This window comes from Tiliqua scincoides, chromosome 2, assembly GCF_035046505.1.
Source record: "Tiliqua scincoides isolate rTilSci1 chromosome 2, rTilSci1.hap2, whole genome shotgun sequence".
NCBI lineage: Eukaryota > Metazoa > Chordata > Lepidosauria > Squamata > Scincidae > Tiliqua > Tiliqua scincoides.
In genome coordinates, this window is record NC_089822.1 from 121,158,753 (window position 1) to 121,175,603 (window position 16,851).

At 44.9% G+C, this 16,851-nt stretch overlaps 1 protein-coding gene across 1 annotated transcript; it reads right to left on the reverse strand.

Annotated features, from left to right (window-relative positions):
- Positions 1 to 3,647: 3,647 nt before the first annotated feature.
- On the reverse strand, positions 3,648 to 14,307 carry LOC136638761 (hepatic lectin-like). The gene is given in 7 exon segments (XM_066612789.1): positions 3,648 to 3,837; positions 4,822 to 4,934; positions 6,328 to 6,479; positions 9,643 to 9,717; positions 10,676 to 10,756; positions 12,470 to 12,577; positions 14,265 to 14,307. Coding segments are annotated over 7 exon segments (762 nt in total).
- Positions 14,308 to 16,851: the final 2,544 nt, after the last annotated feature.

Below are 16,851 nucleotides of genomic sequence, written 5' to 3' on the forward strand. Positions count from 1 at the left end.
ACTTAAGCTTGAAGAGCCTCAACAGCATCGCCCTCTGCCACCTCTCTTGGTCTGCCCCTTTTCCCATAGCATTCCTTTCCTTCTTAGGCCTCCTTCCATCTCTCCCTCTCAGAGCCGAAGCAGAAGCGGTGCTGCTGAAAGGGTGGCACTGGGAGAGCCCAGTTACCTTGAGGGTTGGATAAAAAGTTTCCATGGGCAATATGTGGCCCACGAGCCTTGTTTGACAATCTCATTTTATATGGTTAACTTGTTCCGTGGTCAGACCAGAAGTAGCATTAATTATGTATCTAGTTAAGGGGATCACTTGAGTGAATAACTGCCTCATTCTCTCTTATTATAAATGGCTCTTCTTTTTCATATTTTCATGCACAATCTGTCTCTTTCTCTGTTCCGTCCCACTTGATTGGTCAGTCACAACTGCATTGTTTTGCCTCCTCCAAGATAACTGCATTTCCAAACATCACCATATGCATTTCAATAGTCTCTCTGTTTAAATATTAATTTGATAGCTGACAATTGCCCTATGATTAGAGAATCATCAGAGAACACAGGACCCATTGCAGTGTGACAGAAATATCTTGTATGGGGTGAAAGGAAGGGAAAAAAAGCTTTCCAAGATTAAAAAATAAAGAAAAGAAACAAGATAGGGAGACAAACATGTCATGACTGGTTTTTATGTTTTGTTCAGGACCACACTGATGTGTAAAGGTTTTAAGTTCTCCAGATCATTCTCAGTTTAAGCAAGTCTTTTTCTGGCAGACTTGGAGCTAACAGGCTTTGGGCGCAATCCTAACCCCTTATGTTAGTACTTTCCAGCACTGGCATAGTGTTGCCAATGCGACGTGTGCTGCATCCTGCAGCTGGGTGTCACTCAGGGAGGCCTCCTCAAAGTAAGGGAATGTTTATTCCCTTACCTCAGAGCTGCATTGCCCTTATGTCAGTGCTGGAAAGCACAGTGCAGTCTTCAAAGCACTGGAAAGCACTGACATAAGGGGTTAGGATTGTGCCCTTCATCAAAGAATAATACAAAGCATTAGTAGAACTCGAAACGAGTCATACACTGAGGAACAGATCTATGTGGGCATTACTCAGGTTGTGTGGTGTTTCCCCTCTTTTTGAAGTGAATGAAGCAATCTGCATGTGCAGGAGCAGCAAGGGTTCATAAGAACATAAGAACAGCCCCACTGGATCAGGCCATAGGCTCATCTAGTCCAGCTTCCTGTATCTCACAGCGGCCCCACCAAATGCCCCAGGGAGCACATCAGATAACAAGAGACCTGCATCCTGGTGCCCTCCCTTGCATCTGACATAGCCCATTTCAAAAATCAGGTGGTTGCACATACACATCATGGCTTGTAACCCGTAATGGATTTTTCCTCCAGAAACTTGTCCAATCCCCTTTTAAAGGCGTCCAGGCCAGATGCCGTCACCACATCCTGCGGCAAGGAGTTCCACAGACCAACATCACGCTGAGTAAAGAAATATTTTCTTTTGTCCTAACTCTCCCAACACTCAATTTTAGTGGATGTCCCCTGGTTCTGGTGTTATGTGAGAGTGTAAAGAGCATCTCTCTATCCACTTTATCCTTCCCATGCATAATTTTGTATGTCTCAAACATGTCCCCCCTCAGGCATCTCTTTTCTAGGCTGAAGAGGCCCAAACACTGTAGTCTTTCCTCATAAGGAAGGTGCCCCAACCCAGCAATCATCTTAGTTGCCCTCTTTTGCACCTTTTCCATTTCCACTATGTCTTTTTTGAGATGCGGCAACCAGGACACAATACTCCAGGTGTGGCCTTACCATCGATCTGTACAACGGCATTATAATATTAGCTGTTTTGTTCTCAATACCTTTTCTAATTCTTCCAAGCATAGAATTGGCCTTCTTCACTGCCACCGCACATTGGGTTGACACTTTCATCGACTTGTCCACCCCCCCCCCCGAAGATCTCTCTCCTGATCTGTCACAGACAGCTCAGAACCCATCAGCCTATATGTGAAGTTTTGACTTTTTGCCCCAATGTGCATGACTTTACACTTACTGACATGGAAGCGCATCTGCCATTTTTCTGCCCATTCTGCCAGTCTGGAGAGATCCTTCTGGAGCTCCTCAAAATCACTTCTGGTCTTTACCACTCAGAAAAGTTTGGTATCGTCTGCAAACTTAGCCACCTCACTGCTCACCCCTGTCTCCAGGTCATTTATGAAGAGGTTGAGGAGCACCGGTCCCAGAACAGATCCTTGGGGTACACCGCTTTTCACCTCTCTCCATTGTGAAAATTGCCCATTGACACCCACTCTCTGTTTCCTGGTCTTCAACCAGTTCTCAATCCAGGAGGGGACCTGCCCTCTAATTCCCTGACTGTGGAGTTTTTTCAGTAGCCTTTGGTGAGGGACTGTGTCAAACGCTTTCTGAAAGTCCAGATATATAATGTCCACGGGTTCTCCCGCATCCACATGCCTGTTGACCTTTTCAAAGAATTCTATTAGGTTTGTGAGGCAAGACTTACTCTTACAGAAGCCATGCTGATTCTCCCTCAGCAATGTGTTCATCTATGTGTTTTGAGATTCTATCTTTGATTAGGCATTCCACCATCTTACCTGGTATAGATGGTAGGCTGACTGGCCTATAGTTTCCCGGGTCCCCCCTCTTTCCCTTTTTAATGATCGGCATGACATTTGCTATCCTCCAATCCTCTGGCACTGTGGCTGTTTTGAGGGACAAGTTGCATATTTTAGTCAAGAGATCTGCAACTTCATTCTTCAATTTCTTAATAAATCTAGGGTGGATCAGGGCCCGGTGACTTATTGATCTTATTGATCTTTAATTTATCAATGAGGTCTGAAACATCTTCTCTTTTAACCTCTATCTGACTTAATTCCTTGGTATCTGCCCAAGGTCTTCTGCCATGAAGACAGATGCAAAGAACTCATTTAATTTCTCTGCCATCTCTAAGTCTCCTTTTATCTCCCCTTTCCCTGCCTCACCATCCAGAGGGCCAACCACTTCTCTGGCGGGTTTCCTGCTTCTAACATATCTGAAGAAGCTTTTATTATTCCCCTTGATGTTGTTGGCCAAGTGCTCCTCATAGTCTCTCTTGGCCTCCCATATCACCTTCTTACATTTCTTTTGCCACAGTTTATGTTCCTTTTTATTCTCCTCATTAGGGCAAGACTTCCATTTACGGAAGGAAGCTTCCTTGCCCTTTACGGCCTCTCTAACTTAGCTGGTTAGCCATGCGGGCATCCTCCTGGACTTAGTCGAGCCCTTCTTCCTTTGCGGTATGCACTTCACGGAGGACTCCTGGACTCCTGGACCAGACTGATTGCTTAAAATGTGAAAATCAGAAATATTAAAAGGAAAACTGGGAATTTAATTTCAAAGGCAACAGAATGATGGCTTATCAAATCTGCTTGATTGAACTGCAGAATTTCAAAATCATTAAATACCAGAACTCTAGAGAGTGGTGAGTAATAGTTTTCCAAATCAGGAACAATTTACTGGAATGGTCACATTTTAAAATGAAAAATATTATATTTGGATGCCTCTTTGGAATGAATATGTTCTCCATGGGAAAATTAGATGGCTTCTCCTGTTCGTGGTAGAGATTGCAGCATCTGGTAATTAGATAATTCATTTTTCTGTGTTTCAAAGATGTTCACAGGACATTCTTTGGCCCCCCCCCCTTCATTGTACTGGCCTTGAATGGGGCAAGGGCTTCTCGCAGATGTAGTAACACTGGTAGGTGCAGTAGACGTCATTCCATTCCCCATAGATCCAGAGATGGGCACAGTCCTCATTGCCCCCATCATCATTGGGCTCTCCTCTCTTCCAGTACCTGTAATTAAAGGAAAACTCTTTTAAAAATCCAGAACATTCAGAATTTGACAAATGTCTCTGTCTTTTGAAGGCAATACAGGTTGAGCATCTCTAATCTGAAATCTAATCACTCATCTGAAAACCTGAAATCTGAAAAGCTCCAAAATGCAAAACTTTTTGAGCACCAACGTGAAGCCACAAGCAGGTGGCTGAGTGTCACCAAAGTGACACTTTTGCTTTCTGATAGTCCAGTGCACACAAACTTTGCTTCATGCACTAAATTATTAAAAATATTGTATAAGGCTATGTGTATGAGGTGTAGATGAATTATAAATGAATTTCCTGTTTAGACTCGAGTCCCATCCCCAAGATATCTTATTATGTATATGCAAATATTCCAAAATCTCTCTCTTCCCCCAAAATATTATTTCTTTAATAAACTCTTTATCTTCTGTGAAAAGCTCTGTCTTGTGGTTACTGTTAGCCTAATTTTGAGGTACTTTGAGATTGGTCGCATTGCTCATCCATGTCAACGATCCCAAACCTTGTCACACTGCTAGATTTGACCTCTGGCTTGCTAATTTCCCCAATTTCAGGTATTTGTGTATGTGCGCATGATACGTGTAGGTCACACGTGTACATGTGAAGGAGCAGTGTTGGCAACAGTAGGGATAGGTTACAGCAGCTTAACTGATACAAAACTAAAGGCAGCAGTTGTGAAACTGACATCCTAGTTTCAAATGGTGTATGCATGTGTGTTTTAAATTCCATTTCCTTTTTAGATTTATACTTTTGGTGACATCACATTTAGGAGTCCTCCAATTTTATGGCCTACTAGAATTTTGGAATGGCCACAATTAAATTCAAGTTTGGATAATTTGGGTGAAAATTTCCACTTGCACATTTGAAAACTTGAATGAGAAAGGGTCTTTTTCCAAATTTGTTTCTGCTTTAGCTTGACAATTTTCAATGCTTATATGAGTCAAATTGAGTTAATGCTTACTTGAATCCGTTGTCATAATCACTACCATCCAGCCATCTCCATATTCCTTCTGTATTCCAGTCTGTGAGTCCGATCCAGTAGCGTTCATTCCTGGTTCGGGTCTGCAGGAAATTCTGCAAGAGAAAAGTCAGACCAATGTGGCTGAGTATACATTAATTTCAATTTTTCTCAGAATCTGAAGACTGGAAGATTTGGAATCATGGGCACTTTTGCACAGAGTTCCACAGGGATTTGTTTTGTCCCTAATATTGTTCAATATTTGTATAAACTTTCTATTTTCCAGGAAAATTTTATAACTTCAACTTGTCCATTGAAAAACCCCTGATTGCCTGTCATAGAAATTGTTCACTATCCCTGTTCCTTGAACCTCAAAAAGATCCTAGACTGGATTCATATCTAACTATTCCAGGATTATCTCTTTCTTCTTGGGAGCTGGGACTGGTAGTTTATCTCTCTGATGTAGGAGTATGCTTTTAACCTTCACTTTGTAGGTTTTGAGTCTTCTTCTTTAGGGGGAATATGCTTTTAACTTTCTTTTAGTAGATTTTTGCCTTCTGCTTTACATCCTGTGGGATATTTAGGTTCCAGGAACTCTTTGAATCTTGCTGTGTCACACTTTGTATCACAGATAAACCTTACCGCATGCAATAAATGATTTCCCTTTATGTCACCTCCAGCCAGGTTGTGGCTATTCTCCTGGCTATTCTCCTCCAGCCAGGTTGTGGTTCCATGAATCACTTCAAATGTGATGCTGTGCACACTTCCCTGGGAGTAAGCCCCACTGAACTCAATGGAACTTATTCCTGAGTAGACATGCATAGAATTCCACGGTAAGAAAGGCCTGGGAGGTACTAAACTCCTGTAGGATCACCTAATAGCAGGGAAAAGTTCTAGACATTAGGTTTAGGTTACAGGTTCTGGAGAAACAGGCTCCTGCTCTGCAGGACCTTGGAGAGCTCCCAGGAAGACAGCAGTTGATCAGACATAGTCCAGTGTTTATGTCCCAAGGAGAATGAGATGACTGCCCCAGAAAAACCATCTCATAAGCATTTAAGTTGCATCGCATTTAAAGCTGCAGTGGGCTTTCCAGTTTAGGAAAGGGCACCACAGTGGTTAATGATTGTGGGATAGCCAAGTAGAAACTCTCTTCTTTGAGATGGAAAAAGCATCTGGGCATTCTAGGGCCAAGAGAGGTACCAGGAGAGCTTCACAGTACTCTTGCCCCAAGTTGATAGAAGAGTTGAGGAACCAACTGCATTATACTATATGTCATGAACTTAGGAGCAAAGATACTGGTCTTTCTGATTGTAGGGAAAACTGCTGCATCAGTAGTAGTGGTAGGCAGTGGTAAACAGAAGAGCAGGTATTGGTGCTGGGCTATGCCCCCATGGCCAATTGCTTCTAGGCCATAGCAAATACCCCACTGAGCCTTGCGCTCAGTCACACCAAAACTGCTGCTCCGATGGGATGATTCCTTCAAAAGGGGTAGGTTACCCATCTCTTTACCTGTTCAGCCATATTATTGATGATAACCAGCTGTGACTGCCTGTCTTGACACGAAACCTTGGCCTGATTCCAGGTGCCTTTACTCAGGGAGAAGTAGTAACACTTTCCATTGAAGTACTCCCATTGTCTGGTTTCAGTGCCACATGGGAACACTGGGCATAGAAAAAGAGTTAATATTAGACAAATGGCCATAAAGTATGTCATCAAGGCAGAGAATAGCAGCATTATGCTGGGAGACCAACAGAGGCAGTGCAACCCGGCTGATTCTCCTGATTCTCTCAGTGACTTTTTATACCATTAAACATAATATTCTTCTGCGCAACATGACCAAGAAGAGGTTTGGAAGTACTGTTTCACAACGGTTCTACTTCTTTCTGGGAGATAAGGCTTGGAATGTGCCTTTGAGGGACTCTTGCTCCGTCTCATGGCCTGTGCTACATGGGACGCCACAAAGATTGATAACTTCCCTCATATTCTTTAACATGTACATCAGTGGTTCTCAAACTTTGAGGGAGCTTTACTCCCTCATTAAGTCTTTGCGGGAGTTCTAGGATTTGCGTCTCTAAGAGGGGTGGGGGGGTTGCTTTCCACTTACGTTTAAGTAGGTAGGGCTACTGGAGGCTGCAGGAGGTGAGGGCAGCCCTGCGCAGTGCTTCCCAAGGCTTGGAACTTTCACTAAAAGCGGGCACAAAGCACTTTCGTTTTGCAGGAGATGCTTTGTACCCGCTTTTACTGAACGTTCCAAGCCTCGGAGAGCGCTGCGGAGGGCTGCGCAGGGCTCCCTGCACCTCCGGGAGCCTCCAGCAGCCCTACCTACTTAAAAGTGAAAGCACCCCTCTTCACCCCCCCCCATAGGGACATGATCCTGGGAGTCGCTTCACACCACTCCCCTTTTTGGAAACCTTTACACAACTGGTGAGTCATGATCCACCAGTTTGAGAACCACTGATGTACATGAAACCACTGGATGAAGCTATCCAGAGACTTCCATTTAAGTATCATAAGCACACTGACAGCCAAGTCCTATCCAGCTTTCCAGTGCTGATGCAGCCATGCCAAAGGGGGTGCACACTGCATTCTTTGTTGGGGGGGGTAGACACAGAGGGCTCCTCGAGGTAAGGAAACGTATGTTCCCTTACTTCGGAGCTGTATTGTGGCTACATTGGTGCTGGAAAGTTGGACAGGTCTGAACCTTTAGTCCTCAACATATGTACTGGTTCCATTCTGGAGGTCTGTCCAGAAGTCAGAACGTATGTAACTCAAAAGTCAGAACAGCTGGCTCTTGCCAGCCCAGCAGCAGGGCTGGCTTTAGGGCAATGTGGCCTATATTGTGACACTGGGCCCTGCTCTCTGGGGGGCGGGGTCCTGTACTGGGATTGCAGGTGGCTCTCCCACTGCTGCAGTATCTGGAAGCCTGGGAGGGCAGCACGATGAGCTGAGTTTGGGATTGCTCACCCTCTCCTGGGACTGTTTGGCTTGAAGTAGGCCTCCTGGAAGTAGTTGGTGGTGATGTAATGTCACCACCAACTATTTCCAGGTCCCATGCTTTGCGTGCATCACCGCAAGTGTCTAGCTGCAGTTGCCGCAGTTTCCTGGTGAGTTGGGGGGGCCTGTGCAAGTGCCTCTCGTTGGGCCTTTCTGGTCCTGGGCCTAGCCCTGCCCAGCAATATCAGGCCTGTGTAAAAGCACCACAATATAGATGGCCCATACCTGCAGGAAAGCACCAACACAGCTGCCCTTCGCTCAGATATCTGTAACTCAGATATCTGTAACTTGGGAAGCCATTGTATGCTGATGATGCCTAATTTTATCTTTTGTTTTCATCAGCTAGTCTTGGGGAGCGGAGGTTCTGAATTCGTGCTTGGGAACAGTTTTGAATTGAATGAGAATCCAGATAAGATGGCTTTCTCTTAGAAGTGTCAAGTGAAGACCTAGATGCAAGCAGGGCCATTCTACTTTCTACAGGGTTTCTCTTAAGCCTTCTTCCCCATTCTTAATTTGAAACCCATACTGTTGCAATGTATTATCTTTCTGTGGGACAGAATGATTAAGGGGGCAATTCTATCTTGGGCTGCAACAGGTAAGCCAAGAGGCTTGCGCTATATCCTGCGCAAGATAGGGCTGCAAAGTGGCTCAGCCGAAGGTAAAGGGAAACTCTTCCCTTTGCCCCTGGGTAAACTGCTGCAGCCTGTATGGGTCTCCTTGAACTTACACCACCTCAGGAGAGCGGACTTGTGCCACCGAGGAGAGTGGAGTGGCTTGAAGCTGCTCCATGCTGCTCGGGAACAGGGTTGGAATCCGACATAATAGCCAGATCCCAGCCCCACCTCCTATTCCCTGCCTGCCCCGCCCCCAGGACTGCCCCCTGCCTGCCCTCTTCCTGCCCCCAAACGCCTTCCTCCTGCCTCCTTCCTGTTCACCCCAAAGCCTTGCGTCGGCCGGGCTCAGCCGGACTTACATTCAATGGAGTGTGTGTAGGATTGCAGCCTAAGAACCAGTCACCAAGACAAGTATTACTGAATAAATATATTTTGAAAACATAATAATAATAATAATAATAATAATAATAATAATAATAATAATAATAATAATAATAAACAACTTTATTTGTATCCCGCCCTTTTCCCTAAAAGGGACCCAGGGCGGCTCACAACATATAAAAACAGTTTTAAAAGCATGATTTAACAAGATAAAAACATATTAAAAACACATTAACAGAGGCCATAAAAACAGTAGTCAGAATAAAGTCAGAATAAAAAGAGCATAAAACAGCAAGTCATAGAGGAATCCAGCCTGTAAACAGAAACTAAAAGATGTATAAAAAAGTTAAAAAGGCCATGGAATCAGAAGGCTTGTTTAAAGAACAGGGTCTTCAGGCCTCACCGAAAAAACTCAAGAGAGGGAGCCATTCTCAAGTCAAGGGGAAGGGAGTTCCACAACGTTGGTGCCACTACTGAGAAGGCCCTATTTCTTGCCGCCGCCCCACGAACCTCCTTGGGCGGCGGCACTTGTAAAAAGGCCTTTTCTGATGACCTGAGAGGATGAGCCGATTGTACGGGAGTAGGCGATCTCTAAGATAGCCTGGCCCAGAGCAGTATAGGGCTTTAAAGGTCAAAACCAGCACCTTGAAACATGTGGTCAATAATTCTGAAATGGAACTCAGTTAGGAGAGATTTGAGATCCTCTCGAATAAAATAATCAAGGGACTCCAGGCCCTACCCCTTGCTCAGCAAGACACCACACCTAAGCCTTTGGAAGTCTGAGTTTTAGGAAATTGAGTTACCCTAGGTTTACTTACAGTATGTTGATACTTACACAGGGAATCATTTGCAGAGATTTGCTGTACAAAATCAGTGTCTATTTTACTCAGTTCTGATGACAGTGTTGCCACTGAATGTTGTAATGGAGGGAAGGGGGAAAATTGTCAGAATATTGAAGCTGAAATGAAGTGTTCAAATTTTAAAAGGTGGATTAAACAAACATGGTTTTTAAACATGCTTTATAAAAGATGTCATTTTATTCTTTTGCCAGAATAAACACAACAATTGTGCATTTACAGCCCAATCCTGAGCTGCCTGGGGTGCGGGGCTGCAGCGTTGCTGAAAATGGCTGCTGCCGCATCCAACGCGCTCCAGGCAGCCACCGGCAGCTCCACGGGAGAAGGGAACTTTTGTCCCCTTCCCCCAGGTAAAGCGAGTAGCCCTGCAATGGAGCTACACCACCAACCAAAAGGATGGCGATGAATCAAGAGCCTCCGTGTCAGTCCCACCTCAGTCTCTCCCTGCTCTCTCCCCCGGCACGCCTCCTCCCTGTCCTCTCCCCGCCATCCCCCTCCCCAGAATGCCTCCTCTCCACCCGCTTCCCCCCTTCCTGGAACACCTCCTCCCCGCCTTCCTCCATACCTCCACTTACCTCTCCACTGCTCGGCGGTCCATGCAACTGCCGAGTGGTAGAGCTCCAGTGGCTGCCCAGCGGTAGCCCAGCGCCAGCCAATGCTGGGCTACCACCAGCAGTAAGCCGGCACGCACTTCAGGATTGGGCCCTCAGTCCCTTACATACATTCCAACTCTGTTCTGGAGGTCTGTATGGAAGTTGGAACATATGCGGGTCAAAACTCTTGCTAGCCCAGCACTTTAGTGCTTGTGTGTGTGTGAAAGCACTGCAAAAGATGTACTGAGCCTGTGCAAAAGTGCTGATGTAACATCAGTAACTCAGATGTTCATGTAACTTGGGTGTCTGTAAGTCAGGGAGCCTGTGCGCAATAAATGAATGATGCCCATTCCCCCATATTTCACACATATATTACTTCTGCCTTATGGAACATCCAGGGAACAGAAGAGATAACTACCAGAGCTAACGGAGCTTAACTGCCGATAGTCAGCAGTTGATCTGGTGCCCAGCATCTGAGCAGGTTTCTCCCTCTCTGCCCCTAGAGCCTAAACAGCAAAAAAACGCAACAGTCCTGGCAGGATATGCTATAGTTGCAATGTAACTTTGGTTACTTTTGTCTTCTTATTCTCCAAACCACTTTTTTTGATTGTGAACCTCTTGGGGGTAGGACTATTAAGATTTAGAAAGATACTATAAACCTCTTGAGTCCATGGGGACAGAGGGGGGTATAAACCAAATGGCCAGAGTTTTGCTTGTGGGGTGGGGGCATGGGGGTCCATTTAAGTGTGTGCTTTATTTCTTGGGCTGTGTTGGTGCTTGGAGAAATCCTGGACATTTGAGCCCATTCATTCATTCATTCATTCATAAGAACATAAGAACAGCCCCACTGGATCAGGTCATAGGCCCATCTAGTCCAGCTTCCTGTATCTCACAGTGACCCACCAAATGCCCCAGGGAGCACACCTGATAACAAGAGACCTCATCCTGGTGCCCTCCCTTGCATCTGGCATTCTGACATAGCCCATTTCTAAAATCAGGAGGTTAAACATACACATCATGACTTGTAACCCATAATGGATTTTTCCTCCAGAAACATGTCCAATCTCCTTTTAAAGGCGTCCAGGCCAGACGCCATCACCACATCCTGTGGCAAGGCGTTCCACAGACCAACCACACACTGAGTAAATAAATATTTTCTTTTGTCTGTTCTAACTCTCATTCATCTAAGTTCCATCTCTAATGTATTTATTTAAATTTTATATTTCATTTTTTTTCTGGCCCGTCGACACCTGCCAGATATTTGATGCAGCCCTTCGGCCGAAAAGTTTGGAGACCCCTGCTCTAATATAACTACCAGTGCAATCCTATGCATGTCTACTCAGAAGTAAGCTCCATTGAGTTCAATGTAACTTACTGCCAGGAAAGTGTGTTTAGGATTGCAGCCTGTGTTTAATATTAAAAGTTAGGCCCCAATTAGTTAAAGGAATGGATGAATATATTTATTCATTAAAATGACAGTCTTCTATCAGATCCTGTCGTATACTGGCTACTATTGCACGTCAGCTATCACCCAGTTAATTCATATACTTAATTGGGGGCTCCTCAATTCAACACAACTTCCAATGCAGCTGCGCCAACATGGCACTTGTAATATCTTATGGGGAAGTTTGGGATCTGTCATGGGTTAGGGCTGCAGTTTTCAAACTCTCCAGGAGTTTGAAACCTGCAGTAAGACCTTGCGGGACCAGAGGGAGGTAGTGGGGGTGGGGGAATGTGCACAGTACTCTCTTCCCCTCTGCATTTTCTCTTCCTCTCTGGCCTCCTCTTCCTTTCCAATCCAGGGAGTGAAAGGAGAAGAGCAGTGGAGGCAAGTAAGTGGGCAGAGATGGGTGGCTACTACAGGTAATCTGCTGCTTGAGGTGATCACTTCAGTTGACCTAATGAACAGGCTGGCCCTCTTCAGACCCGACAACCCCATGTAAGTAGGAATTAGCTTTTGGTCCTTGCTTGAGCAGGTGTCATGTGTTGGGGAGAGGTCTAGTTTGCCTTATTTTCTAATCTAAACTATTTGGAGTGTTATTTATCATTTTCGTAGTGTCAAGTTATTAGGATTAATACACGCCCCATTCCTCAGTGCACCTGGTGAATTATTAATACTTATAATAAAAAATATCCCTCCTTATGAGGTCCAAGATATTCCCCCCTTTACAGAAGAAGCATGTTCTTAACAAGAAAAAAAATATGAAAGTACCTTTTGAAAGAACCACAATATAGTAAACACTAATCAGTAGAAGAGAGACTGCCAGTAGCACGTAGACTTGAAAGAAGGGATTCCGGCCATGCTGAAGAAAATTTCTTTCTTTAAAAGAAAGTGAAAAAAAGAAAGAGCAGGAAATCTATTCCTCTACCACTGGGAATCAAGTAAGTACAGTATCTTTTGTTCTGTTCTAGCAGTGTGCCAGTACATGCCTTGAACAGGAATTAGTCCATATGCCTATCTTTATTGCATTGTATTTGTAGTAGAGAAGCTTTGGAAGCCAACTGGTTGAGCTAGTCTGATGTCACAGAATGTTCCTGGACAGTGGTCCACAAATGTTTGATTGGCTCTCAGCTGTTGTAGTTGGTGGCAACAGCTCCTTTCCCCCCCCCAAATATCTCAGTATGTTAGCTGTTGCTGCTCAGAAGGGACTCCTATTTTTGGCTGCCTAAAAAAAATGATTGCGGAAACATAGCCATTGGGGAAGGGAACTGTGTGATCCTGCCTGAAGTGTGGCCTGAACCATGGTTCTGTTTGTCAGAGAGTTGGGGGGGGGGGCAAAATTCTGGTGAGATAACAAGTGTGTTTGTGGCCTGTTAATGGCTCACTTTCTTGAGGTATCAGCTCTGCATGTAGGTTATTGTGGCACTGGATTGTGCAGTTGCAGTTTATGATCTGAGGGTGGGGTGAGTGGGCCGAGTCCACAACACCAATACTGAATGCACCTACAGCTGGAATGGGACAATCTTTTTGCATGTATTAATTGTATGCTGTCTAAAATTATCGGCAATGCATACTCAGCCCCACATGCTACAGCACAATCCTGTGTATGTCTGCTTAGAAGTAGGTTCCATTGTGTTCAATGGGGCTGACTCCCAGAAATGTGTGCATAGGATTGCAGTGTATTTTCCTATGTCTTTTTGGTCTTAGATACCAGGTCGTCATAGAACTGTGACCCCAACATAGTTCACCACCTATGCATTGCAGCCTGCCAGATAACTGATACCTCTTCCATCCAATTTTGCTCTCCTAGGCAGTCAGCACAAATAGGAGGCTAATCAAGGTACCATAAATGGTTGTGGGGCCGTGCTCACTCTGATGGGCCACAAGAAGCTGCAATGGTTGCCAGTTCAGTTCTGAGCTCAATTTGTAGTTCTAGTTTTAACCTTTCAAGCCTTAAATGGCTTAGACGTCTCCTCCAGTATGGATCTCCTGCAAGATTTGAGGTAATCAGGAACGTTTCTGCTGTTTGGATTGCCAATTTGTGAGATTAAGGGCGCAATCCTAACCCACTTTCCAGCACTGACATAAGGGCAAAGCAGCTCTGAGGTAAAGGAACAAACATTTCCTTACTTTAAGGAGGAATCTGTGAGTGCCACCCAACTGCAGGATGAAGCACACGTCCCACTGGCACTGCTATGCCAGTGCTAGAAATTTGGTTAGGATTTGGGTCTAAATGTGGTCAATAGCTGAAGCAGAAAGAAGTTTGACTGATCAGAGTGCAGAGCCTGGTGACTTCTAGTGGGTTTTGGTGTTTTGGGGTGGAGCTTATAGAGAAGCATGTGGGGTTAATGTTAACCATCTCCCTGATCTAAAAAAAAAAACACACCTGATTAATCCAACTCTAATCCCAAGGTAAAAATACTGTAAGACAGGCAAAATAAGTTGGCAACCACATCATCCTCAAAAACACATTTCTAAATGAAGATCTGACAATTCCAGCTTCAGCTAAAACCTGACTCTGCCACTTGCCGACGTCAGATGGCAAGAACGGGAAGAACAGTCTTACCTTTATATTTCCGGAATTCGTCATCAAACTTCTCTTCATCCATTTCAGGAGTGGGGAAACCCAGCCTAAGTTATTTGACAGAGGACCTTTTATACAGGGCCAGACTTTCAGAACTAAGGTCCTGGCAGTTCAACATAGCTATTCCTCAGCAAAGTTATACATTAACTTGCTGTGGTGGAACAGACCACACCCCTCCTTTTCTAACCATAGGACACCAGTTTTGAGAGCAGGACCATCCCGAAAACGTTGTTGAACTCCAGGCCAGAGAGAGTTCTTGCACAACTTGCCTTTGAATCATCTGCCTGCTCAAAATGTTCTCGGTCAGCGATCAAAATACAACCTCTATACAGCATTTACTTAGCTTGTAAACTGCACCCCCATTATTTGGCTATGTGGGTAAATAGACCCACATTATTCTTCACAATATCTTAATTAACAAAAGGACCCTCTCAAATTTATGAAAACAAGTGTCACCCCCAATGGGGTGTGTGTGTGGGGGGGGGAGCAGCACTATAGGGCATGTAGCCACACCCTTCCTCTTTGAACATCTTGATACAACCCCATTATTAAAGAAACAGACAGTTGTACTCCAATCTAATATCATTTCATCATCATCATCATCATCATTATTATTATATTTAACTCCAGACTAATGAAAAATAGTGCCTAATGAATGAGTGCCATGCAGCTGTTCTGTTTAAGGGGGTGAAGAGAGGCTACTGGAGGAATTACAGCAAGGCTGGCATGCTTGGTAATTCAGCAAAAGAAATGGCTGTGTGCACAGCCACTACCAAAGCCTCTGTCATGTCATCTTCAACTTACTTAAAGCCCAATCCAACCTAACTCCCCATGCTGCTTTGCACACACACAAACACTGTTGCTTTCGTAAGTGCAGAAAAGCTATAGGATTTGGAGCCCAATCCTAAACGATCCCTTGCGCAATCCCTTGCGCCAGCTGTAGTGTGAAAGTGCTGTAAAGCACAGGTAGCGGGCATTCTCAGAGGTGGGCAGGGAGCGGGAGGTGGGACCAGGATCTGGAATCTATACCAGATCCTAGCCCCCGGGTGGCCTGGAGCAGTCCTGGGCTGCTTGGCTTTGTGCCACCTCACCTCAGTCCTGGGCTGCTTGGCTTTGGTGCAGATCTCAGTAGACCCATTGGGGCTGCTGCAGCTCTCCCTGGGGTAAGGGGAAAAGTTTCCCCTTTCCTCAGGCCAAGCCTCAGACAGCCCAAAACTTTTGCTGGATACAGCGCAGGCCTGCACAAGGTAGGACTGGGCTGTAAGATAGTTTTGCTGAAACTGAATTTGGGACTAGAGTCTTTCAAAAACATATTGCCATCTACCCATTACCAGTAAACAAAGCAGGAGATGACGGAATTCTTTTTATAAGCAGATTAGAATAGGGCTCAGCCTGAAAGCACAAGTCTGAAGGATTTTCAGCATACTATATTTAAGAACATTGTTTGAATGAATACAATGATAAGTTTAAATTTATATATTTGGTTTTTTGCTTTTGACTTGACTATTGTTGCCCATGGGGAGGAGGATGTGTCCAAGATAAGGAGGGGGTGCTTAAATTTCTGTCTTTTCTCTTTCCAATAGATGGTGGTATTACTTACAGAAGGTGAACAGAGTAGAAATCAATAGTTCTTGTTAGTTTAGGCTGTGGGTAAATATTCGAAACTTGTCTAATCCAGAATACAATTAGGAGAGCACAGCTTCCTGGATTATGTATACTCTATGGGATTTTGTACAAAAAGAGTTTTGTCTGTGAAACATATTAATATTCTTATCATTCATGTTAAAAAAAGTTTCTAGCCCTTATAGAATTTTTTTAAGCTCCTAGGTATTGCCTAGTGAAATTGCACAGTCTAAAGCAGGGGTGTCCAAACCCCGGCCCTGGGGCCACTTGTGGCCCTCAGGGAGCCCCCAGTCTCCAATGAGCCTCTGGCCCTCCGGAGATTTGTTGGAGCCCGCACTGGCCCGACGCAACTGCTCTCAGTTTGAGGGCGACTGTTTGACCTCTCGCGTGAGCTGTGGGATGAGGGCTCCCTCTATTGCTTGTTGTTTCACGTCTGTGATGCAGTAGCAGTAGCAAAGGAAAGGCCAGCCTTGCTTTGTGCAAGGCCTTTTATAGGCCTTGAGCTATTGCAAGACCTTCATTCATCATATAAGTTAATCTTTAATATATGCATTTATGTAAACTTATGTAAATTTATTCAAATTTGAAATATAAATTAATTCTTTTTTTCTCTGGCCCCCGACACAGTGTCAGAGAGACGATGTGGCCCTCCTGCCAAAAACTTTGGACATCCCTGGTCTAAAGCACTGGTTCCCAATCTGTAGTCCATGAATCACAGATGGTCCGCAAGACCCTGAGAAGTGGTCCATGAGATCTCAGGGGGAAAAAATCACCTTGGAACACTTCCAGCGTCTTGCCGAGCAAGTGCTCCCTCATAGACCACCAGAGAGGGCAGAGAACGGACTGCCCACAGCTGGCACTAAAGTGCCAGCAGCGGGCATTGCATTCTCCACCCTCTCTGGTGGTCCGTGGGGGAGTCCTCACTTGGGAGATACTTCCCCATGGA